Raw genomic sequence first — 23,089 nt, forward strand, 5'->3', positions numbered from 1 at the left:
GCCAGGGCGCGTCGTGTCGTGCCGCTCGCGCGGGCGTCGTTGCGGCGACGCTTCACCATAATCACTCTCATCCTCGTCGTCGTCCTCGGACGTCTCAGAGTCGGTCACCGCGGCGCGTGCGGAGATCGGCAGGCGCGCGGGACGGCGCTTGCGGTCGTCATCGTCATCATCTTCGTCGCCGCCCGCCCCCGCACTTCCTCTTCGATAACCGCCGCCATTGCGCGCGTTGCTCGTGTATCCGTGCGAGGAACCGCGGCCGTTGTACGAGGTGCCGCCCTGGCTCGAGCCACCGCTCGGGCGGCCGCTTCGTCGGGAGCCCGACTCGCCCTCGGGTGCATCCGCAAGGCTGCCGCCGTCGCTGAAGACGTCGGCGTCCCCACATATTGAGCTGGCGCCTGCGGAGAGGCTGAAGCGCTCTGTGAGGTCCTCGGCGAGATCCTCGAGGTCGCTCAGCACGTCGCTCATGCTTCCACCGGACCCGGACCCGCCAGAACCCGACCCCGCGCTCGTACGGTGTGTCGACGGCCACGGGATACCATATCCAAACACCGGGCGCGTGTGGGCAGGCGGCGACGCGAGCGGGTCCGCGAACGAGCCTACGTCATACGAATACCCGTACTCGTACGCATACTCATCCTCGCCAAAGTCGTACTCCGACGACACGGTTGAGAACGAAGAGGAGCGCGAGAGCGTCGTGCAGGGAGAACGTGCGGGGCTGCTTTCCGCGGACGGCTCCGAACTGGAGCTGGGAAGCTCGGGCGGGGAGAGCGGAGAGAGCGGTACGCCAAGGAACTGGGGCGACGACCCGTGCGCGTCTACGGCCTCGTTGCTGCTCTTCGACTCCGCGGAGGAGTCGGACAGGGGACGGGGCGGCTCCTCATGGGCGTCCACCTGTATGCGCGCCTGTGGGACGTTCCTGATCGTCCCTGCAGAGGAGCCGGGCTCAAAGTCGCCTGAAGGGAAGAGTGCAGATGGCGAGCGCGGGACCGTAAGGCCCATGGGGGTCGCGGCGTCTAAACGCGTGACTGCATCCGAGTAGTCGTACTCCAAGGAAGCGAGTAGATCGCTGGTAAGGAACTGGGTATGCCGCTGGTGTGCGAAAACAGCCGGGTATGAGGAAGGCCCAGAGTGGTCGGTATCGACGTGAACATGTGGATGGAGGTGTGTGGAAGGGGGTGAGGACGGTTGTAATGAAGAGGCACGTTTCCCGTGAGAACTGGAGCTAGACTGCGGCCTTAGATGGGACTCGGCGAATACGGAGGATGTTGGTGAGGATGGACAAAGAGACGGCACGGTGGACGTGGACGTTGCCGACGTCTGTGATACCGAACGCGCATGCCACGCAATGCTAGGGGATTTGGGAGGAGGCGTCGGCGGGTGCTCCAGATCGTCCTCGAAGGACCCGCGGTGCTCCTCTGGCGAAATGGACAAAAACGACGTGCCCATGCCGAAGTCATCCCGGTCGTGCGACTGCGAAATGGGCATAGGCGTGGTACACGCGCTAGAAGGCTCCTTGTCCTCGGGCTCTAACGGAGGGATACCCCCGTCCTCCACGCCTCCGTCCTCCGCGTTTTCGCCGTCCAGATACATGCGGGAGTCCCTGATCATGCTCAACGTGGGACGCCGTAAATGCCCGCGTCGCCGAGCGATCGGCGAGTTACGCAAGCTCCATGTTGGCGACGGTGGTTCTGACGGAGCTGACGGAGCTGAGTCTTCCCATGGTTCGAGCGGCAAATGGGCGCCCGGTCGGCCTTTTCGCGCCTGAATAATGCGCGTCGTTACGGTCAGCATCAGGTCGTCCTCGCGATGGAACGCGAACGTGGCGCGTGCATTACCTTTGGGACGTGTATGCTCGTACGCGCCAGCGTGTTAAGGGAAGGCAACGACGGTCGTGGCGCAAACGCGGGGCGCGTGTATGCGGGGCGTACCTGAGGCGGGCCCGACGATTTGGGTCGTCGCAAAAGCGGTGTTGACGGCTCTGTGGGTGTAGGCGGCGGCGCAGCAGGAGCATTCGCCAAACCCTGGAAGGAGGAGTATGAAGACGCGTGGCGCAGAACACGAAGGCCGTCTTCTGGAAGACCGTTGGGCGGGGCTAGTGGCGACCGAGGTGGCGGGAGAGTGGCTTGTGGCCCGTCGGCGAAAATGTCAAATACTGTGCGCACCGGAGACGTCGCACGGGAGCCGCGTAAAGAGGGCGCGGGCGAACGGTTCGCGAATGGGTCGTCATCCAAGAGGTCTGGTGGTGGCGAGTTGCGCGAAGGAGTGACCGGCACAATTGGCGAGGACGCGCCAGAGTAAAAGGAGAGCCAGTCTGCGGAGCACTCTATACCGGACAGATCGCTGGACGACGTGACGGTATGCGAGCGGGCCCTAGGTGGCGGAGTCTCGATTGCCGAGGTAGAAGTCGAGGCCTGAGGCAAGAATGACGGCACAAGGATAGACTGCAAGGAGCGACGCTTCCTGGCCATCTTCGGGAGCGAGGGGGGGATTATGGAGGGAGAGGTACGCGAGAGGGAGAGGTTGACGGAGAGGTGTCGCGGGCGTACTTTCGGGGAGGGAAGAGGCGACTGAAAAGGCGGAGCGTGTGAGCATAGGACGCGTAGATTCACGTAACAACGGGCGGAACGCGTGTAGATGTCGGAGGGCAAGAAGGCACGCCCCCGCGTCTGCAGTGCAGACTCGTGTGTTGCACGAGGGAGCAGGCGCGTTGTGATGGCGCGTGCACGGGCGACCGGGGAGGGACACTCACGGGGGGTTTATAGCCATCCAGGACGAGATCTGGATGGGGGGGAATGAATCCGAAGTGGTCCCAAAGGATCTCGTGCGCAGCGAAGTCGTTGCAAGAAGCGTGCGCGCAGGGGCGAGGTTCTGGATCAAAATCAGAGAGAGTGCTGTCAGCAATTGTAATGCTGCTTCCGCCTGAAGAGGCAAGGATTTTCGAATAGAGAGCGGTGTGGGGATTAAGAGGCCGCGGGAGGAGGGAGAGAATGGAAAGAGGAGAATCCGGAGGAGGTTCGGGGAGAGAGAGGATTGGAGGACCCATGTGTGTCTAGATGGTCCCTGGGCGTCCGCCGGGGTGGCTGAGAGGAAGAGGGTGGAGGATGGGAGGGGCCGAGGGCCGAGTCGTGTGGGGCAGTCGCAAGGGCAGGGGTGCTGGCAGATTCGGTCGAAGATTGGGATGAGTTCGTGATCGATGCTCGTCGGCCACTGCCCTCTATACTCCACCGACTCTTCTAAACAGGCAGGTCGCTCTCACACCCCCGCTTCCCCTCCCTCTCCCGCCCGCCGCCAACGATGCCAGCGCCCACAACCACCGCTCAGACGACGCTCCCCGCCTGCTTGCGCCCGGTGTCCGTGGCCCGGCGTGTCCATGGCGCGCCCATCAATCCGCCGCATGCCGTTCCCACCCATTCTGCTCAGGACGCCCGCCAAAAACGTCATTCGCACCCCAGATTTTATCGGGCTTTTTTTCCTTCTCCCTGCCTCGGGCCCGAGTCCAGACCGCTGTCCCTACACTCGCCGCTGCTATACCATTTTGCCGACCAAACGCCCTTGCTTTGGGCCGACGACGGCGAGTCACATCTCCTCGCACATCTCCTCATGCTCATTGGTGCGCGCAACGGCGGCCTCTTCAACTTGGTGCACGCGACCCACGAGCAACCCCACCTCGTCCGAGTCGTCGCGACTCGCAACAGCCAACAGTCGCGACGATGTCAACTTCTACTCGTAACTCAGCTCGTAAATGCACGCGACCGCACGGTGACCTCATGCCCAGGTCGCCGCCGATCGACAGCTCGAAACCGGGGAAACCGCTGAGCAGTCGCGGTCGGCGGTTGCCTGTGGCACACGACCCCTCTCGCGCCCCCCGCTTGGCACGCGATTGCGGCAGAGCGCGCCGCCGGCTCATGACGAGCGGCCACACTCCTCGTGCACACGGACGTCTATCTGTCCTTTGCGGTCGCACGCAAGACGTTTTCTTTGCGTGTACACAAGGCATTGGACGCCACTGGAGTGATCAGGTACAAACAGTTCTCCAAGGGTGCGATATACTTAGGGGCGGCAGGCCTAAGGAGTGGGTGCCGTGAAAATCCCTGTCTATCGGAATTGAAACTTTAGGTCAATCATTCTAGACGTACGTGCGGACTTCGACGCGAACGTTGACGTAGCTGACGACAAATTCATCATGAAGTCATCCCCGGTCTCGGTGGAATGCAAGTGGAATGTCTCCAATACTACGCCATCTGTCACCTTGCGGACCGCTCACGAGAAAAAGGAAACGAATTTAACATACCGCCCTGCGTCGAAGCCTTTACACCCGTCCAAGACGTCTCTTCGTTCAATCGCGTGATCCCAATGTTCGCGGAAGAAACGCCTGGCGTACGCGCCGGAAGCCAGCTGAGTCCCAACGCTAACCTTGGCGTCGAAATTAACCTACGGCTGACGGCCAGCGGTATGAGAACTTCCCCACAGTGCGCGTTCATACGTACCTTTCCGCCACGGGTGTCAATCCTGGACTGAACTCCAACCTTCAGGCTGTGCGCGATAGATGCCGGTGAGCTAATGGTTGGGTAATAGGCGGACAGCGCGTTCTCAGCGGCCATTCGGCGTCCTTGGCCAACGGCCCGCATCGGTTTTGTACCTCATTAGACGGAGCAAACCTATCCGGGGCCAGATGACCGCCCGCGAGGCTGCTGCGTACCGAGGAGAACGCTGCTACCCCGGACCCCAGCGTTCTACCCCACAAACTCAACCACCACGCGTTCACGGGGCAAACCACGAAAGAAGCACGGACCTTAACTGGCATTATGACATTGGCTTGTAATGGGGCCAAAGCGGCGTTAGCGGTGCGCGGGAGCGCTGCGAAGAAGCCCCGCGGTGTCCTTCGCTCTCCGACAAGCTCGAGCCTACCCAAGTCTTCTAAGGTGCGCTCTGCGAGAGTAAGGGTAGAGATCACGGGTAAAAATTACGACACAGCACGCACGTCGCTTAGCCAGAGGCCGAATATTTCTGACGAGCCGCTGTGCGAAGCTGCCGCAGACTCAGACTTACCGCCAGGCGGCGCTCCAGCGGAGCAGAAGACGGAGGGAGAACATTACGAAGGTACGCATGCGGCACGAGGCCGGGTTCTCTGCCTCGCTCTGCTCGCCGTTAATTATGCGTTATGCATCGATATCCGATCCGGAGCACGGCTGCCGCGCCCCCTTTCCTCCGTGCAGCGTGTCCGCACGCTTGGAAGGAGCGCGTCATATGCGGGTAAGGGGGTCGGCGCGTGCCCAGCCCGGCGAAGGATCGATAGGTATGATGAGCTGAGAGGCTGCTCGAATTTTAGAACTTCAGAAGCAGTGACAATCAGACCAGGCCTCCTGAATGTCGGTGAGTGGTGCGGTTGCAAATCCTGTCAAGTATTGAAGCTCTGAAGTTTGAGCTAGCCTGTCGGATTGACGGGAAGGAGGCGGATCAGGACGGACTCCCGTTCTGCGTCTTCTGGGTGTTCAATTTGACGGGAACCCGCGTGTGATGAGCATTCTGGGAGGAAGGGGGTTTTCATCGCAAAATTCACCAGTGAGGGTTCCGTGCGTTTATGCCATCCTACTTACGCTTCAAGGTGTAGGGTGAAGTTTGAAATTTGTCGTAGTGATGGAAGTCCTGTTAGCGTCCAGGTTCCCCACTCGTCGTCTACTTCAAGGGAAGGGGGTCCAAGTAGCATCGAAAGACTACCACACCTCCCATCCTTGTGTCAATCACACATCGTTCGCTGAATTTGCACATGTAACGACTGAGGCGGGCCGAATTCAAAACGCGATATTTACGAGAAGTACAGAGTGCAATGAGATTACGGGAGAGCAAGTGGTCAGAGAGATATGCTACACGAGAGCGGAATATAGAGTGGGTGGCAGCCAGAAGGTCAGCTACCAGGACGAGATGGCGCGAAAGGGTTCGGAGGAGCTCTGCGCTCAATCCGCCACCTTGATCTTCTTCTTCGCGGGACCGTCCTCGTCCTCCTTCGCCTTCGCCTTTGGCTTCGGTTTAGGCTTGGGCTTAGGCTTCTCCGCCTCGTCGACGTCCATCGCATCGTCGTCACTGCCCTTCTTCGCCTTTGGCTTGGGCTTCGGTTTGGGCTTCTGTGCAGCCTTCTTCGGTTTGTCGGCCCCATCGTCATCTGCGTCGCTCTCGTTCGCCTTGTCCTTCTTCGCGGGCGCCTTCTTCTTGGGCGCAGGCTTGTCCACCCCGTCTTTGGCCTTGCCCTTGCCGGCATCCTTGCCCTTTTCTTTGCCCTTGCCCTTCTTCTTTGCTGCCTTCATGAAGTCACGGTCGCCGCTGGCATCGGAGGCGGTCCGCCCACCCTCCTCATCGGAGTCCGACTCTGAGGGGGAGCCCGAATCGGAATCGGACGCCTGGAAGTCGTCGTCTGTAGGCCGCGAATATCAGCTGCAGCGCTCGCGCCTCGTTCGTAAGAGAGCACAGCACGTACCCTCCTCGCTGTCATCGTCGTCCCCGCCGAGGCGCGGCTTGGGCACCTCCTCGCCGCTACTCGCGACGCTCTGCATCTCGTCGTCGTCATCGTCGATAGCCATGACGAGCTCGCCCTCCATCATCTCGTTCTTCGTCTTCACCTTCTTGTCCTGCAGGTACGCATTCACGTGATCGTACTCTTCCTTGTTGAGCGACGTGAAGGTGTACTCGGGACCGCGCTTTGTGACAATCTTGACGTCGAACGTGCGTGCGGCGGTGGCGCCAAGCCCCGCCCCGAGGCGCGAGAAGACGACGAGGTGGATGTCGGAGAGCTCGATGAGCGTCGGCTGCTTCGAGACGAAGAATATGTATTTCTCGAGCATGAAGAGGTCACCCTGGACGGCCTTCAGGTTCGCCTTCACGGACGGGTGGCCGTCTCGACTATGCAAATGTATGAGTGGAGATCATCGAAGGAGGCTGCACGAAGACAAACCTCTGGAAGTTACCAGCGCCGATGATTTTCTTCTTCGACAGGGCGCGGAATACGCCAGAGACAACTTCGAACGTGGGGTCCTCGTAGTTCTTTTTGAGCTTCTCATACTGAGCGATCTCCTCCCTATTGTATGGTTAGCACTTATGATACGCGTAGTGTTTGCATATACATACTCAGACATGTTCAGCTCTGCAGTGATTTCCTCTTCACGGTTGAATTGCATGACCAGATATTGGTACCGGGTCTGGCCCTGCCTGATCGGCACGCTTAATCCGAGCTAGACGTAGACAGACGGCGCTCAGCACATGTAAGGGCGCATGTGGAGAAGGTACTCACGATGAACAATACATGCTGATCATCTTTAGGCAAGAGGAACAGCTTCGAGATACTGCCATACATGATCTTGTAGTCGTATGTCCTGCCGCGCAACCGTAGGAACTCGGGGTACATGTCCACATCGTACCGTCCTCTGGGGGTGAGCACATTGACCTCGTCGAAGCTGAGGATGATATCGCCTGCGACCTGGCCAAGTTCGGCCTTCTCCTTGACCATATCGTGGAATGCCTGAGCAGCACTGATCTCCTCGCCATCCTCTTCAACGTCCGACTTTTGTGAGCCCGCGTCTGATCCACGCTGGCCCTTGACTTGGGTGCCTGGTACGTAGAACCGTATCTCGACCATTTCATCCGGGGCACTACGGGAGGGCTTCTTGCTTTGTGTGGCAAACTCGAGTGACACTTCAGTTCGCCCAGCGATGTTGGAGTTCGCCACATTGGGGAGCGGGAGCTCGAATGCAGTCCTGTTAGATACAAGGAAAGCCAGGTCTTGCCCTATGATTGTCGTGAGCTGCGGAACAGTGTATCGCCAGCATCATGACGCACCCTGGAAATCTGTCACACCCCAATTCCAGCCCTTGAAAGAGACCTCCTTCGTTTCAAGTGTGATGCTGAAATGTTGCTTGAGAAGATGCGAGAGCTTGTCATGATCCTAGCATCCTGGTTCAGCCTGGAACTCTACTAGCTTCCACGGTGATGCTTACTCACCTCCCGCACGAAGCCGTCGAAAGTTTCTCTTGTCCGGTCCTTCAATCCCACCCTGAGCTGATAATTGCGCGCGACACGGATCCACTGCGCCCATTTTATATCCACAGACTGTATCGCGACCATGTCGCTTCCCTCCTCGGCCTTCCAAGCCATACCGCTCACCGCGATACGGAACTCTATATGGCGAAAGGGCTTTGAGCATGCCGCCCAATGCATCGGTCAAAGGGGACGTACTGCCAACATCAGCGGCGAGGTTGTGGAAGATCTTGTCAAACTGCGTCGTCGTCATGTTCGCCGTCGATGCCCAGAGGCGCGAGCACGAAGAGGAGGTGGTGGAGGAGAGACAAGAGCAGGTGCAGCGGAATGAGAAGGCGCGTGAGGAGGACGCGTTGCGGAGTTTGAACACGCGCTCATGTTCGCGCGCGCCACCTCCGCTCGGCCACTCGCGCGCCCAGGGTCTCGCTCGCATCCGCCCTCTCTCTGTCTCCCTCAGCCCATCTGCCATCCCTGCTACTCCCCGCCGTCGTACTCGCCCCGCGCCGCCGTCTGTGCTCGCCGCCATGTCCACCTATGCTGCGAACAGGGCGTCCTGGGGGGCCGGACTCCTTTCGCCCCTCTCGCCGACCATCATCGAGTCTATCGAAGCGCGCTCCCGCGATGTTCAGGAACGCACCTTCTGTAAATGGTGCACTTCCACAAAGTATCGCGTCCTGGCTGGCGTCTCATAATCCTACAGGCTCAATACGAAGCTCGAGGCGAACGGGCACCCACCGATGTCCTCTCTCGTGAAGGATCTATCGGATGGTGTGCGGCTGATTCAGCTCATGGTACGCCGGCATCCGCTCCTGCAGAACCTGTGTTGATCAGTCGCGTAGGAAATAATGGGTACGTCCCATATCATCCAGTAGTTGGTCAGTAGGCTTGAATGCGCCTAGGGGACACGTCGTTGGGACGGTACAACAAGACTCCTCGGATGCGCATCCAGAAAGCGGAGAACGTGAACAAGGCACTCGAATTCATTACATCCAGGGGCGTAAAGTTGACGAATATTGGACCCGAAGGTACGTTCATATTATCCATGCTGCTTACTGCACAGCCTCAGTGCCTTACAGACATCATCGACGGGAACCTGAAGCTCATTCTCGGCATGATTTGGACCCTGATTCTGCGCTTCACTATTGCAGACATCAGGTCAGTCCATCTTGATTTGCTGCATCCTTCGTATATGCAACATGTTCTGAGTGTATGCGTGAAGTGAGGAGGGGCTTTCCGCCAAAGAAGGTCTGCTTCTCTGGTGTCAGCGCAAGACGAAGCCCTACAAGGAGGTCGATGTGCAAGACTTCTCCCTCAGCTGGTCTGACGGACTTGCTCTGTGAGTTATTAAACGGTAGGTGCTCCGATGCGCGGCTTTCTTACCCGGCGTAGATGCGCTCTCATACACTGTCATCGACCTGACCTGATTGACTACGCCAAGCTTGACAAGGTACGTTATGTGGCTGCTGCTCTGGCAGCATACCGTTTATCCACTTTCTTTTGCAACGCAGACCGATCGACATGGGAACACCCGCTTAGCGTTCCAAATCGCTGAGGAACACCTCGGAATTCCTGTTTGTCAATTCTTGATCTTACATGTCGATGATATATTGACATGTTCTACGACAGCAATTGCTCGAAGTTGCAGATTTGTGTGACAGCCAGCGCCCGGATGAACGCAGTGTCATGACTTACGTTGCGGGTTACTTCCACGCGTTCTCATCCATGGGTAGGTCCTTCGTCGCATCTATCCTAACGTACTCACACTGATACAAACAAGAGCAAACGGAGACCGTCTCGCGACGTGTCGAGAAGTTTGCCGAGCTCATGCAATCTGTATGGGTGTCCAGGAACGACTACGAGCGACGCGTTCGCGAGCTGCTGCGCTCCATGTCCGAGATGCGCGCAAACTGGGCGGCCAAATCGTTTGTCGGCACGTATTCCGACGCACGCCAACACGCCGCCTCGTTTCAACAATACAAGCAGACCACGAAACGCTCTTGGGTCACTGAGAAGCAAGACGTCGCGACTCTCTTTGGTAACGTGCAGACCAAGCTGAAGACATACGGCTTGCGAGAGTACGTTCCACCACCAGGGTTGTCTCAGGCAGACGTAGAAGGCGCGTGGAGCACGTTGCTGAACGCAGAAGCTGAGCGGTCGAAAGCTATCAACGCGGAAATCCGGCAGTAAGCCAAGGTCTTTGAAAAACTCCCCGCTCAATCTTCACACGTTGTTATTAGGATCAAGGAGAATCTGCGCCACACGTTCGCCGACCTCGCGAATGATTTCGAGCGACGCTTACGCCTCATATCGACGGAACTTGTCTCAATAGAGGGGCCGCTCGAGGAACAAATGGACCAAGTTCGCGAGTTACAGACGCGCATGCCGATCCTCTCCGACTCATTACATGCCGTCGCCGCCGCGGACAGCGAGTGTCTCGACGCGAATGTGGACGAGAATGACTACACGGTGTTCACGCTGGAAGATCTGCGGTTCGAGCTCGAACTGCTCTCCCAGAGTATCACGAAAAAGATTGCATTTATCGACAACCAGGTAAAAATATTCCCGTCTTATTGATGTTAAGCGGACGCTAATCCGTGCTGTATCCAGATTGTTTCTCGGAACATGACGAACCTCACACCAGCGCAACTCGAGCAGTTCGAGAGCACATTCCGGTACTTCGACAAGGACGAGTCGAACACGCTCAACCAGTCTGAGATGGCTGCCGCGCTCGCGAGCTTGGGCATCGTCTACTCGGTTTGTCCTCTCGGCTCCGCTGGCTCGCAGCAATCTGACGGACTGTATGCACAGGACATGGACATGGATCTCATCTACGATCAAGTGCTGCAGGACTACGGCGCGGTCACGTTTGAGGCGTTCATCAACCTCTTGGTACGAGCCTTGCTATGCTTGTGCTCGACGCTCGAATCTCACGACGGGGACAGGTTACCATCATGGAGGACCAGACATCTCCTGAGCAACTGCGGGAGTCTTTCCGTGGCATCGCTGCGGACAAGGTGAGATATTACACGCGAAACATTCACAGATACCGCGACCCCTGGCTAGGTGCAAGATCTTGTTACAAATCATGACTGTCAGGATTCTCTTTGCGGATAAAGGAATCGTCACAGTCATCATTTGCTACAGGATCTTGCACTATCCCAGGTGCCATGATATTGTGCGGTGCTTGCGGTGTTATGTCCTGCTCTGTGGAATACGGCGCTGAACGTGATACTGTTACAGCCTTATGTTACGGAGCTCGACCTGCGCGTGGCACAAGTGCCCGCAAGCGCGATCGACTTCCTCCGCCAGGCGATGCCGTCGTATGAGAACGACGTTGGAGAACCCGAATACGACTACGAGAGGTGGCTTGACGAGGTGTTCGAGGGGGATGAGCGGTGACACTGCCTCGACTGCGTACGGTCTGGGTCGCGCGGCGCGGCGCTGGGCGCGTGTTTGAGCTACGCATACGTTAAGCATCCGACGACATAAACTACTGTATTTAGTACCAATAAGAGCCATGATGTACATCGCTATGTGTATGCGAGCACTGTGAGAGCCTGAGGGACCCAGACATGGATAGTCGCGACTCGCGAGCGGCGGACTGGAACGACCGCCTTGTCCAATCAGAGCGCGGCAATCGCCGTTGTCGCCCATCGTGATATCCATATAGCATCCTCTCTCTTGCCTTCATCGCCATCCCGCGACCCAACCCCTCACCACAACCCATCCCACCACCCACACACTGTAAACATGGTACGTACCACGTCGCCCACCGCGCGCCGCCGATCCGCGCTCATCTGTCGCGCGCGCCGCAGGCCTCCGGCGTCGGCGTCAGCTCCGAGTGTCTCGACGCGTTCCAGGAGCTGAAGCTCGGGAAGAAGAGCAAGTACATCGTCTTCACGCTCAACAAGTCGGTCACGGAGATCGTCGTCGAGAAGAAGGGCGCGCCCACGAGCACGTACGACGACTTCCTCGCGGACCTCCCCGAGGCGGAGTGCCGGTGGGCCGTGTACGACTTCGACTACGAGAAGGAGGACGGCGGGAAGCGGAGCAAGATTACGTTCTACAGCTGGTGAGTGTCCCTACTCCTGGCGTTCTTGCGCTTGCTGGCTCGCCATCGCACCACACGTCCCGCGGCCGCGGGGGCGTGTGGTTGTGTAGCCTAAATACAACACGAGCGGAGGGCGTCCGAGTGCACATAGGACGGGTTCGCTGACGGCTGCTGTGTTATCTACGCGACGCGCGATCGCGGCGATCAGGTCTCCCGACGATTCCAAGGTCAAGCAGAAGATGTTGTTCGCCTCATCCAAGGAGGCACTGCGGCGTTCGCTCGTCGGGATCGCCACCGAGATCCAAGGGACGGACTTCAGCGAGGTTACGCATGAAGCCGGTGCGTCTCCCCATCCCTCCTTGTACCCCGCGGTCGCTCAAATGTTGACGTCTGTTACGGTACAGTGCTCGACAAGGTCTCCCGAGGCAACTGATCCCCCGCGCACATACACGCTCGCGCGACGCGGACCGCTCCTCTTACCTCCGGACCCCCCTCCTGCCTTTCTTCGTCGTCCAGACGAAACTGCGTTTCGGATCGCTGCCGGGTGGCGGCATAGTCAGAGCACAAACCAACTGGCCCCCGAGCTGAAGAAGTGTTGTAGAGTTGTACAAATGCATATCAATATCATGATCTCCGGACGGATTATACGCCTGCTCGTGTGCCCGGTGTCGAGAGGGACTTTGGGATCGAGGGGACATGGCCGGGCCGTGTGCGGTTATGCGAGGACCGCCCCGCGGCAGACGGGCGCTCCGAGGAATGGCTATGACGCTGCGGCTCCTGCGCGGCACGGGCCTGTGCCTGCGCACTTACTCGAAGACGACCATAGCTTGAACTCGAACATAAACACTCTCTTCTCAACTTGATCAGCCTGGTGCTTGTAATTTCGCTTTCTACTTCACCAGCTCAGTCGGCACGATGTCAGTCGTCCCTGCCCCCGAGAAAGCTGTTGTGCCCGGTGCATATGTAGGCGACCCGCCTACCCCATACACGGAAGACGTCCCGGCACCCCTTCGTCGTGCAACCTCCCGGTTGCAGTTTCCACCGTCCTATGTGGTTGTCGGGTTCTATAGGCTGGTCACAGACAGGAATCTCTACGTTCCGGCGTGGCAGAAATGTAAGCATGGGTTCGTGAGAGGCGCTACAGTGGCCCTCGTATGGGTGAGCGGCCCGATCTTGAGTTGCCTTAGGCAAACTAATGTTCACGCTGTCGAACAGGGAATTGGTTCGTTCAAGATCCAACGGAAGTTCGTGGAGGTTTTCCTCATTAAGTGAGATGCAGTCATGCCGTTCATCCACCAGGAGGCTCACACTGGGCCTCTGCAGTTCCCCTCGCGTGAGCGGCCTGTCGCAGAACGCGATCTTTGGCATACCCATGCCCTTCGACCTTCCCACATGTACGTCTCAAACTGCGTGTCTCTCTACTGCCGCTCACCGAACTGTGCAATAGACGCGACCCTCTTCTTCCTCTCTAGCCAAGTCTCAGTTGTCATCTACTTTTTCCTCTCGCGCAACATTCGTATCGCCCGCGAGCGCGCATACGACCAGACCATCACCTCGCGCGGCAAGGGCGCGGACTGGTGGCGCCCGTACGTGGAGGAATGGGACAACCCGCCGCGCGTGGAGGGCAAGCGCTGGGGCCTCGGGCTGTTCATGAGCGGGGCGGTTGGACGGATCGTAACCAAGCGTGGGTGATCGTGGTACAAGTGTGGGCGGTGCGCTGACGAGCGGACAGTGCTCATGATCCCGCTCAACTTCGTGCCGTTTGCGGGTATCTTCATCGCGGCGTGGTTCAGGTCGCTGGGCACGGCGCGGTACCTGCACCAGCCTGTACGCATGCTCAGTCCTCTCGCCTGCGACCGAGCGTGTGCTTATGTTTGAGCGTTCGCGATCCCAGTACTTCAAGGCGAAGAACATGACCACCGACCAAGTCTCGACGTTCATCGAAGAGCGCAAGTGGGACTACCGAGGTGCGTTTACGACATCGGTTCTCCTGTGACTTGCTCACCCTCTTTCTGTCAGCCTTTGGTTTCGCGGCGGCCCTGGCCGAAAGACTCCCGCTCATTGGGATGATATTCTCAATTTCCAACCGGATCGGGGCGGCCATGTGGGCGCATGGTATGTGTTCGCACTACTTTCGTGCTGAAGACGTACTGAAGACGTACCGCACATGCAGACCTCGAGAAACGCCAGCATTACGTGGCAGCGGTCAAGGCAGGCCTGGCACCCGGCGTCGATACGCCCAAGCTGAAAGGAGAGTGAATACGCGATGCGTGTTTTCTCGCGCCCGTGCCGACGGGGGCTCTGTAGGGGTGGGGGATATTCCGATCCCGGTGGGAACGGAATAGGTAGCCCATGCCTCTACACAGCTGTGTGGAGGCACAGGAGTCGCCTAGGTCCGCGCATCTGCTCGCGGTGCTCGCGACCCGGTGTGTGGGTGTAACTGTATAATATATTAGCGGGCATTGACGCAACCGCCTGAAGGGAAATGTCGCTGCTACATCTGGCATTGAACGCCTCTATGTAACTTATTCGGCAGTGCCTATCAATGCGATAACAGCTGACCCGAGCAGCCTACTATCGCGCTCATGCTATGGCTTCTGCGGGGGATCAGGCAAGGGGGTCGTACGTTGTTGGGGCAGTCTGACCGTGTGTCCGGCTTATCAACCAAGTACAAAAGGCACCAGGCGACGTCCTACTGCCCGCTCACATCCTACAGCCTTACTTGCACTCGGTCTTGAGCAGCTCGGCCCACCATGTCCTGTCCCGAGTGCATCACCGGCTCGCTGCACACCGGCACCCCCGTGGGCAGCGAGACGAAGGTCGGCGGGGTCAGCGCGTATGTCACCGGCGACGAAAACGCCTCGCGCATCATCGTCATCGGCGCAGACGTCTACGGGTGGACGTTCGCAAACACGCGGCTCCTCGCGGACGAGTACGCCGCGCGCGGCTTCCGCGTCGTCGTGCCCGACTTCTTCAGCGGTGCGTCCCCACTTTATCCCCTCTCTCCGTATGACGGCGCGTACTGATGGACATGTATCACCACAACAGGCTGGAGCGTGCCACTCTGGAGCCTCGACGCCGTCGCGCCCGACCCGCTGCCCAAGTCGCTCTTCACGCGTTTCGTGCTCGCGCCCGCCGCGCTTTTCCTCCTCGTCCCCTTAATCCTCCGCAACCTCCCGCACCAGGTCGCGACGCTCACCAAGATCACTGCCGCTGTCCGCGCGGCGCACCCAAAGGCCGCGGTGGGCTACGTCGGCTTCTGCTGGGGCGGGCGCTTCGCGATCTCGCAGAACGCGCTGTTCGACGCGAGCGTCGCCGCGCACCCGTCGCTCGTGAAGTTCCCGGCGGAGCTGGACGGGATCAAGGGCCCATTCAGCCTCGCGGTAGCTGCGACGGACAGGGGATTTGATAGGGCCAAGGCGGAGAAGACAGAGAAGATCTTGCAGGAGCGCGGGCTGAAGGATGTGGAAGTGGTGGTGTACGATGGGGTGCACCACGGGTGGACGACGCGCGCGAACTTGGCGGACGAGGTGCAGAAGAAGGCGAGGAACGATGCGGTAGAGCAGGTTGTGGGTTGGTTCGAGAAGTACTTGAAGGTGGACGCGGTGGCTGCTGAGGCTGAGGCTGGGGCGGGCGAACCTGCGCCTGCGATTGCGGCCCCCATAGCCCCTTGAGGACAAGTCTGTGCAGGCATCTGCGCGGAGTATACCCTCCTGTAATGATCTCCTCTTACCCTAGATTCGAGCGCGTGAGCATCACATGGAGAGGCGTAAATTATCGCGAGGTTACGCGGGAAGGCGTTACGGTCAGGAAAAAATGAGCTCGACATAGGCTACATCCCAAAGACATTCGGGAAACTCGTAAGACGTCGAACAAATCGTGCGTGCTATGATACACTGATACATACCGCACCATACACACGGAGGGACGGACCGCGACGCGACCGTGCGGCTAGAGCACACTCATACACCGCGCTGAAACCTATAAGCAACAAAAACCTACACCCACACCCTCGAAACACACCTGCGCTAAACACTCATGCCCCAAGTCCGCTCATGTTCCTTCACTCCTCCGAGGGCTTCGCGCACACCCGCCGGTGCTCGTCCCAGTCCAATCGCTGGTGGTCTGCCGAGCAATACTTCACGAGCTTGCATCGGCTGCACACGAGCCCCGCGTAGCTCGTGCGCGCGCCCGCCCCTCCGCCGTACTCCGCGCCCGCCTCGCTGCCCTCGCTGCTGCCCTCGCTGCTGCCCTCGCCCGCGGGCGGCGGGTCGTCCGAGAAGCACACGTCGCAGTCGATCCAGTTGCACATCTCCTTGCGGCGCGCGCGGCGCCCGTAGCGATAGCGCATCTTCTTCGTCTTCGTCTTCTTCGTGGATGTGCACAGCACCGCGGCGGTGGACGGCCCGTGCTTGGGGAAGCGGATGAGCTCGCAGCAGTTGTCCGTGCACCCGGGGTTTGGGCAGCCGCTGGGGAAGTCGTGGTAGACGTCGTGGGAGGGGACAAAGTGCGGGTTGGCGAAGAGGATCTGCGAGTAGGACATCGTTTGGTGCGAGAAGAGGACGATGAACGGCGGGCGCTTCTCGTGGAGGATCGCGCGCAAGGTGAGGTCGATTTGGGGGAAACAGGGCGTGCGGCGGTTGCGGTCGAGGGTGCTACTGAGTTGTATGTCTAAGGGCGAGTGATGAGGACCGTTATATTTGATACTGGGTAGAGGATAGTATGCGCGAGGCGCAGGAAATGTCCTGGAGAGACGACCCCGCCGGGAGGGACCAACCGCAAGGTTGGAAGTAGACGAAACGCTGAACACACAATTCCACAATTTCACATTTTGACCTCCCGGTTACACTTTCTCGCGCGTAGCCATCGTATGACACGATCTAAACACGCTGGACCGCTGCAAAGACGGGAGTGTCGCCGATTTTGTTGTCGTTCTCAGTCGGCATACGGCGCGACTTGGACACGGCGGAATCGGAGACCGCGCCCGCCTCTGAGATTAGGCAGTTGCTCGTTCAGGGGTGGTGGCTACAATCGCGAGGCCATGAAATCGGAGTGCCGTGAATATGAACTTGTGGAATTCGGCAATCCATGACCGCCTCCACTCCCACTCATCGAATGGTGGGTATCATGTGTGCATGTTGCAAGGAATAATGCATAGGCACGGGACCGTCCGCACCAATGTCGCCGAACTGTCGCCAATTTGCTTCGCCAGAACGAAGCGCGGCACAGTGAGTTCGGCGACAGTGGGATGGATAGCTACGCACGCGGTGGTCTGCGAACTCGCTCCCCGGTCCGCCTAAGGCGGTATGGAACTTGCATGCCATGAAAGGCGGACTGGTGGAACAGGACGAGAGTGCATGTGAGACTCACAGTCATGATTGATCTTCTGCTCTGCGCTCGACTTGCAGTATCCCGAAGATGTGTTTTGACAGACATATTGGAAGTATTCGGACACTTGGTCCATCTCGTGTCGTTTGAGGTCGGTGACAATGACGTAAATTTCGTCGCAGCCGCGATCGTGCATGCCGCGGAGGAGCATGAGCTCTGGGAGCTGCGGCGGTTCAGGGACCAGTACACGCGCGACCACACAGACAGAGACGTACCATGCTGAATATCACTGGCATCATAGTGAGGCGCTTCATCGAGCGGTGGTGGTAGACATGGGTGACCCAGGTGCGGTCGAGGGGGATGAGACGGCCGGTGTCGACAGTGCGGGTAAAGATGTTCTCAGGGACGAAGACGCCTTTGTTCCAGAGGAGGATCTGGTCGCGGCGGGCGAGCTCGTTGGCGGCGTGCTTGCGCTCGCGGACGCGCTGGAACCAGTCGTAATAGGAGTCGGGGCGGTGGGGGCGCTCGAGCCATTTGTCGATGAGCATGTCGGTAGCGTCGTTGTCGAGCTTCTGGCATTCGAGCTCGCTCATCGCGAGGCTCGGCGGGATGAACTTGGAGTAGTGGAGGCCGGGCATCGTGCAGCGCGCGCTGGGCGTCGGGCGCGGGGAACCCAGAGAGTGCGGAGAGAGCGCGAGTGAAGACGAGAGGCGGGTGTGAAGAGAGACGAACGAGAACGGGAATGATGCTTGCCCGAAAGAGGCGCCCAATAGAATGGCGCACTTTGACGCGAAAAGGCCCGCCCTAAACTGTCTCCCTGCACGCTCGCGACGCGTCCAAGTGCGGTCTTGTCTCCCGATCGTCTTGTCCTGGGGTCTCGCCTCGGCTCCTGTGCTGCCCCGGCTCTCATCTGCAGCGCGTGAGGGTCACTGTCTCTGCAGGATACGGCGTGGCTCGCGGGATGCTCCACCTGTGCTCGACCTCCGTTCGACCACTCGCTCCTGCCAAATCGCTCTCTGAGTCAAGCGCCCGCCTCATCGCGTCCTCTGCTTCCGCCCGTCCGTCCTCGCTCTCCGCCTCTAGCCTCCCTCCTCCTCTCCATTCCGCGCCAGCCTCGTCCTGCCCTCCGTCCCCCGCCATTCTATCCACTCCATTCTCTGCAACCATGTCTTCTGCGCTTCCTCGCTGGCTTATCTGCGCCGCGAACGCCTACATCGGGCCCGTGCGCAGGTGACGTTCACTTCACACCATCTTCGCCCAAGACCACGCTGCGCCCCCTCCAGACTTTGACGCCCCTTCCCCAGACCGAGGGGAAATATCGATCTCGAATGAAATACGTTGCTTGCGCGAGCACGAAGACGCCGCAAGCGTCCTTCGCACGCTGGCCCCAGGACACCCCCACCGCCTTCCGTCCTTCCTTCCGTCGCCCCGCAGCAGTCGTTTGCTGTGGTATGTACTCCACGTCATAGACAGCACTCTGCGCTTGCACTCGGTGAGATCTTAGCTCGCCCCGATGCGAACTTCGCCTATCATGTCCATATAGGTTTGCGGGAACGCGACCGACAGAATACGTCGCCGCGCACGCGCATCGCCGCTCCCCGCGCTGGAACGTTGACAGGATCTTCCTAGTGCACTGATCGCGACGCATGTCCACGCACGAAGCCGCCGTACGCGTCCTTCGCCTGCCACGCCGCTCACGAGCCGGCAACAGTCTCGGCGGCGTCCTCCCCTCCTACCGCCAGATGCACTCGTCAGGCGAGCACGCGCTCTCGCATACATGCCGAGTGACGTTATATCTCGCCGTATGTGCATTTTCAGCCGCCCCGGACGCGAACTGCGCTGACAGTCGCGCAGTTTCAGATCCCCCTGACGCAGAAATGCGAATACGCGGACCAATATTGCTCACGACAGCCCCCCCGCCCACGCCATATCGCGCCAGGAGTGCCCTCAACCGTCTGTGGCAACGAGGGCGCCGCACGACGTCGCAGGCGAGGGGCACGTCGCGCCGTTGCAGTGCCCAGACACGGAAACATGACGTCGACGTCGCGCGTCAATGCCGTACCTGATCGCTTCGCGGATGCAACACACAGCGTCCATGAACACCGGAGCATACACCCTGTGAGGTTCGTCGCGATCCGAGAAGAAAATATGTGGCACATTTCGGCTGATTTCATGTATTTTCAGGTACAAAATGCATTAAATCGCTCGTCCCGTGCCCGTCCCGCGCCGTACGGACGCGTATTTTGGCCAGAACATGCCCACAGATGCTGACAGTCGTTCGCCGCTGCTTCTGAGCGCGTGCGAACGGTTTGAATTTCGTCAATTTGGCGGGCGATCGATGGCGACCACGCCTACGTGCACGTCATCTCGCGTACCGCGCCACCCCTGCCGCCCAGCTTCTTACGTCGCGCAACGTACACCCACAGCATACATCTGGTGCGTTATCAGCTGTGCCGCTCACGATTCACGCTGACCACGGCGCATTTTCAGGCGCCCTCGGCACCCACCCCAAGGCCTGCCTCGCCGAATTCCGCGTACGAGCGCGGCGCAAACGTCGCGCATACGAACACCCAAGAGTACCCCGAGGGCGCACGGCATCTTAGAGGGCGCGGGCACGACGTAGGCGCCGCCCCCGCGTCGGGGCTCCTGCCGCCATGCCGTCACCTTAGCGGGCGCGCGACGCACCCCAGGCGTCTCAAAACACCACCACAGGCTCGGTGCATCATGGGGCACACGCCCTCCGCCTCTCGACGCGATCCGGGAAAGAAAGTTCGCGGCGCACTTTCGCGGCGCGGGGACACGGATGCGGCCGTCGCGCGACGAGGACGCCGCCGGGCGCCGGGCAGCTTGGCACGGGCACTCGAGAGGCCCCGCCCCGCGTTCCCCGCGATTTTGAGCCGCGCACGACGGCTGTGCGTTCCGCGGCGGGCGGAACTCTGGCGAAATGGACGCCAAAATGCGTCGAAAATGCCGCGATCGGCGCGCACATGGACCGAATTGGGTGCAGAGGCGCATCCGACGGGCGGGGCGGGTGCGTTCGGCGTGCATGGCGATCACAGTGTCGCAGGGAACGCGCGCAGGAGGCTTGCACGCCGTTCGCGGAAGGCGCACAGACTCGGTGCACGGCGACTCCGCCGCCGGCGCGAACGGCGCGCGGACGCGCTTCTCGATGCGGCGCCATCGCCATTGCCGACGCATGGCACGTCGTGGACGTTAGGCCGACGTCCCCATACGACCAGGTCGCGTGTGCGCGGCGGACGGCAGAGGCCCGCCGGCGCGCGCTGTAGCTAGTGACACCTGTACTTACCTCGTGGCCCGCCCCGCAATGCAACTTTCATGCACCTCGCTGCGTGCACGCGTACCCCGCCTCGACGCCCGCGCCTCGCAGGACACAGTGCCCGCGACGCCATCTGCTACGGTATCTACGGCTACGGCTACACCTCCCGCCCTCCCCACGCCCGCTTGTTCCGAGTCGCTGTACCCCGTACGCGAACTCCGCCGCCGGATCGTGTCCGAGTCGTGCCTGGATCGAATAGCCTGCAAGGTGAGTTCATCATGTCTATACACACCAGAGGAGCCCGCTTACCTCTTTTCGTAGATGTCTCGTCTGTTGATCGAGATGTGCCGTGCACGCGCACGCGGTCCATGACGTCTGGCTCGTCCGGAACAGAGGGGCTAAACGTGTTAATGCGAGATTGAAGGGCGTGGGAGGTACGTACTTTCCGTGCCGCATTGGGCGTGTACTAAATTGGGTTTTGCCGCAGTCAGCGAACGAGGCGGGATACTACAAACGCTAGAGACGACTGACCTCCTGAACCGCATAGGAACGAGCGCGAGCGCGAGCGCAATCCCGCGTCAGGTGCGTCGCGGGCTCGCGCGTACACTAACGGCTGTAGACGCGTCTGCTAGCGGCGTCGGCGCGAATGGGAGAGGCTGGATGTGTCAGTGGTAGGAACCATCACGGACAGTTTGGCATGTACGTACCGTTCCTGGCGTTCGCATTACAGCTTGTTCGCGCTGACTTGAGCCGTCTTGCAGCTAGCAAACGGCGTGAGAGGCTGCGATGGACAACCGACTTGTCGCCTGCCGTCCCACAATGCGGCTCTCGCGTGCGCACTGCTCTTCTCCTCGGCGCACACACGCCCATCGTGTCGACGTCTTGCGCGCAGACGGGCGCGACACCCCGCTCCTACCGTCTACTACAGTACTACGGCTACGGCTACTTCCCTCCCGCCCCTGCCCGCTTGTCTCCCGTGTCCCGCACGCATACGCCGCGTCGGGATCTAGCCTTGCCCGGATCTAGCGGCCAAGTGAGCTCGTATGTCCTGCGCGGACCAGAAGATACGGCTCACCTCGTTGCGGGCGACGTCTGGCGCATCGGCCGAGGTGCATCGTGCACGCGCACGCGATCCCCGACGTTCGGAGCGTCCTGCACGGAACAGAGGTGTTCGCATCAGCGGCCGGCGCATTCCTGGAAGCGTGTAAGCGGTACGTACATCCCGTATCGTGGCGGTGTCGTGCTAAACTGAGCTGTATTGCAGGCGGTGAGAGGAGCGGGAGACTGTGGAAGGCGGACCTGGGAGAGGCTCCCGGAACTGCGTCAGAACGAGGACGAGCACGTCTTCAGGTGCGTCGTCGCGATTTCTCTCGCCCGGCGCGCGGTTCAAGGCACGGCAAAGTGGTCTCACTCACCTCGCCGTGTCCGGTATCGCAAGCCCGCGCGCATGCGCACGCGCACGGACGTGGGCGCGTGTGTGTGCGTATCTGGACGCGCGGAAAGGAGAGGGCGGACGTGTGAGCGGCAGGCTCTGTTCTAGACCGTGCAGGACGTGCGTACCGTTCATCTTGCAGGGTGTTCGCGCTGACTCAGGCCGTCTTCCAGCTGATGAACGACGTGAGAGGGTGCGGGAGGGCAAACACCTGAATAAGAACGACTGACCTGCGGCCTCAGTGCGTGTGTGGCGATGCGTCGAGACGGCCGAGGGGGCGGAGGGTGTTGGCGACCATGTACGCGAGGGTGCTGGGCGAGTCGAGCATCGGGCGAAGACAACGGCGAGGGAAATTGAGGGCAAGGTGTCCACCCCATCCCTGCGCGCACGGGTACAAATACGAATTGCAGAGGCCGCTCGCCGCGCGTCGCACGGACCTCGGCCGACTGGTGGGGCTTGGCTACAAATATGCGAAGACTGGGTCCGCGCCGCGGCCTCGGACCGCACTGTTCCCTCACCCGCCCGCTTCCTCTCCCTTCGCTTCGTTGAGCGGGCTTCTTCGCCGTGGTGTGTCTCTCCCGGAGGCAATGGTCTCCAGTGCAGCGACCTTGAAAGTGTATCCATCGCCACAAGCACACCGTTCTGAAGATGCTATGTGCATGCAGACTTCTCCGCCTCCATTGGCGCTGCCTGCTCTGACTCACTCTTCCGGACACCAATCCCGGCCGCAGAACTGGTGTATTCTCGAGACTCGACGGCACAGAGATAGCCGCAAAAATTATGGAGAGCAGACGCACGGCCCTCGGGGCGAACTTCCGTGTGCCCTGTCGGTAGTAAGTCCGAAACACTACGGCTGTGTGTACCGCACAGTATGCGCCAATTCCTGTACTAAACAGCCAAGCTCCGGATGGATAGCGCACACGGAGCGCTGTCATTTGGCGGTATCAACCCTGAGCGCTGAGCTGCGACATCATCG

The 23,089-nt window shown here is 60.0% G+C and overlaps 6 protein-coding genes across 6 annotated transcripts; 4 read left to right on the plus strand and 2 right to left on the minus strand.

The window, feature by feature from the left end:
• Positions 1 to 5,836: 5,836 nt before the first annotated feature.
• Positions 5,837 to 8,328, minus strand: TRAVEDRAFT_147404 (SSrecog-domain-containing protein). Its single transcript, XM_008039582.1, has 8 exons — positions 8,224 to 8,328; positions 7,990 to 8,165; positions 7,828 to 7,933; positions 7,283 to 7,776; positions 7,120 to 7,223; positions 6,947 to 7,069; positions 6,473 to 6,894; positions 5,837 to 6,409 (listed from the first exon to the last, which is right to left on the minus strand). Exons 1-8 carry the CDS (start codon positions 8,276 to 8,278, stop codon positions 5,955 to 5,957), a joined length of 1,935 nt encoding a protein of 644 aa, XP_008037773.1. The 5' UTR covers positions 8,279 to 8,328; the 3' UTR covers positions 5,837 to 5,954.
• Positions 8,329 to 8,504: 176 nt separating this feature from the next.
• TRAVEDRAFT_64480 (actinin-like protein) lies at positions 8,505 to 11,535 on the plus strand. The gene is made up of 15 exons (XM_008039583.1): positions 8,505 to 8,674; positions 8,726 to 8,816; positions 8,865 to 8,874; positions 8,925 to 9,050; positions 9,102 to 9,180; positions 9,245 to 9,361; positions 9,415 to 9,472; positions 9,534 to 9,596; positions 9,652 to 9,751; positions 9,803 to 10,208; positions 10,263 to 10,575; positions 10,633 to 10,779; positions 10,834 to 10,914; positions 10,968 to 11,039; positions 11,266 to 11,535. The coding sequence occupies exons 1-15, from the start codon at positions 8,550 to 8,552 to the stop codon at positions 11,422 to 11,424; spliced, it is 1,947 nt and encodes a 648-aa protein (XP_008037774.1). The 5' UTR covers positions 8,505 to 8,549; the 3' UTR covers positions 11,425 to 11,535.
• A 218-nt stretch (positions 11,536 to 11,753) lies between these two features.
• TRAVEDRAFT_28597 (recombinant Actophorin) lies at positions 11,754 to 12,727 on the plus strand. The gene is made up of 4 exons (XM_008039041.1): positions 11,754 to 11,778; positions 11,841 to 12,097; positions 12,285 to 12,415; positions 12,481 to 12,727. The coding sequence occupies exons 1-4, from the start codon at positions 11,776 to 11,778 to the stop codon at positions 12,507 to 12,509; spliced, it is 420 nt and encodes a 139-aa protein (XP_008037232.1). The 5' UTR covers positions 11,754 to 11,775; the 3' UTR covers positions 12,510 to 12,727.
• A 176-nt stretch (positions 12,728 to 12,903) lies between these two features.
• On the plus strand, positions 12,904 to 14,641 carry TRAVEDRAFT_166798 (uncharacterized protein). Its single transcript, XM_008039584.1, has 8 exons — positions 12,904 to 13,234; positions 13,292 to 13,344; positions 13,400 to 13,470; positions 13,524 to 13,760; positions 13,809 to 13,903; positions 13,971 to 14,043; positions 14,096 to 14,191; positions 14,250 to 14,641. Exons 1-8 carry the CDS (start codon positions 12,992 to 12,994, stop codon positions 14,333 to 14,335), a joined length of 954 nt encoding a protein of 317 aa, XP_008037775.1. The 5' UTR covers positions 12,904 to 12,991; the 3' UTR covers positions 14,336 to 14,641.
• Positions 14,642 to 14,829: 188 nt separating this feature from the next.
• On the plus strand, positions 14,830 to 15,814 carry TRAVEDRAFT_36827 (alpha/beta-hydrolase; the record flags this gene model as incomplete). The annotated part of the gene is made up of 3 exons (XM_008039097.1): positions 14,830 to 15,055; positions 15,125 to 15,672; positions 15,743 to 15,814. The coding sequence occupies 3 exons, from the start codon at positions 14,830 to 14,832 to the stop codon at positions 15,812 to 15,814; spliced, it is 846 nt and encodes a 281-aa protein (XP_008037288.1).
• Positions 15,815 to 16,139: 325 nt separating this feature from the next.
• Positions 16,140 to 18,042, minus strand: TRAVEDRAFT_46731 (uncharacterized protein; the record flags this gene model as incomplete). The annotated part of the gene is made up of 3 exons (XM_008039206.1): positions 16,140 to 16,747; positions 17,447 to 17,627; positions 17,680 to 18,042. 3 exons carry the CDS (start codon positions 18,040 to 18,042, stop codon positions 16,140 to 16,142), a joined length of 1,152 nt encoding a protein of 383 aa, XP_008037397.1.
• Between the last annotated feature and the right edge of the window lie 5,047 nt (positions 18,043 to 23,089).

This window comes from Trametes versicolor (genome assembly GCF_000271585.1).
Source record: "Trametes versicolor FP-101664 SS1 unplaced genomic scaffold TRAVEscaffold_5, whole genome shotgun sequence".
NCBI classification, from domain to species: domain Eukaryota; kingdom Fungi; phylum Basidiomycota; class Agaricomycetes; order Polyporales; family Polyporaceae; genus Trametes; species Trametes versicolor.

Excerpts from the sequence above, each read along its gene's own strand:
- TRAVEDRAFT_64480 (XM_008039583.1), top strand. The coding sequence starts at position 8,550 with ATGTCCACCTATGCTGCGAACAGGGCGTCCTGGGGGGCCGGACTCCTT. Across the intron at positions 9,051-9,101 it reads GACGAATATTGGACCCGAAG|ACATCATCGACGGGAACCTG; the intron begins GTACGTTCATAT and ends AGTGCCTTACAG. Across the intron at positions 9,181-9,244 it reads TTCACTATTGCAGACATCAG|TGAGGAGGGGCTTTCCGCCA; the intron begins GTCAGTCCATCT and ends GTATGCGTGAAG.
- TRAVEDRAFT_28597 (XM_008039041.1), top strand. Across the intron at positions 12,098-12,284 it reads AAGATTACGTTCTACAGCTG|GTCTCCCGACGATTCCAAGG; the intron begins GTGAGTGTCCCT and ends CGCGGCGATCAG. Across the intron at positions 12,416-12,480 it reads CGAGGTTACGCATGAAGCCG|TGCTCGACAAGGTCTCCCGA; the intron begins GTGCGTCTCCCC and ends GTTACGGTACAG.
- TRAVEDRAFT_166798 (XM_008039584.1), top strand. The coding sequence starts at position 12,992 with ATGTCAGTCGTCCCTGCCCCCGAGAAAGCTGTTGTGCCCGGTGCATAT. Across the intron at positions 13,904-13,970 it reads CGCGGTACCTGCACCAGCCT|TACTTCAAGGCGAAGAACAT; the intron begins GTACGCATGCTC and ends TCGCGATCCCAG. Across the intron at positions 14,044-14,095 it reads GCGCAAGTGGGACTACCGAG|CCTTTGGTTTCGCGGCGGCC; the intron begins GTGCGTTTACGA and ends TCTTTCTGTCAG.
- TRAVEDRAFT_147404 (XM_008039582.1), bottom strand. The coding sequence starts at position 8,278 with ATGACGACGACGCAGTTTGACAAGATCTTCCACAACCTCGCCGCTGAT. Across the intron at positions 7,777-7,827 it reads GGGTGTGACAGATTTCCAGG|GGCAAGACCTGGCTTTCCTT; the intron begins GTGCGTCATGAT and ends CGACAATCATAG. Across the intron at positions 7,070-7,119 it reads GCAGAGCTGAACATGTCTGA|GGAGGAGATCGCTCAGTATG; the intron begins GTATGTATATGC and ends ACCATACAATAG.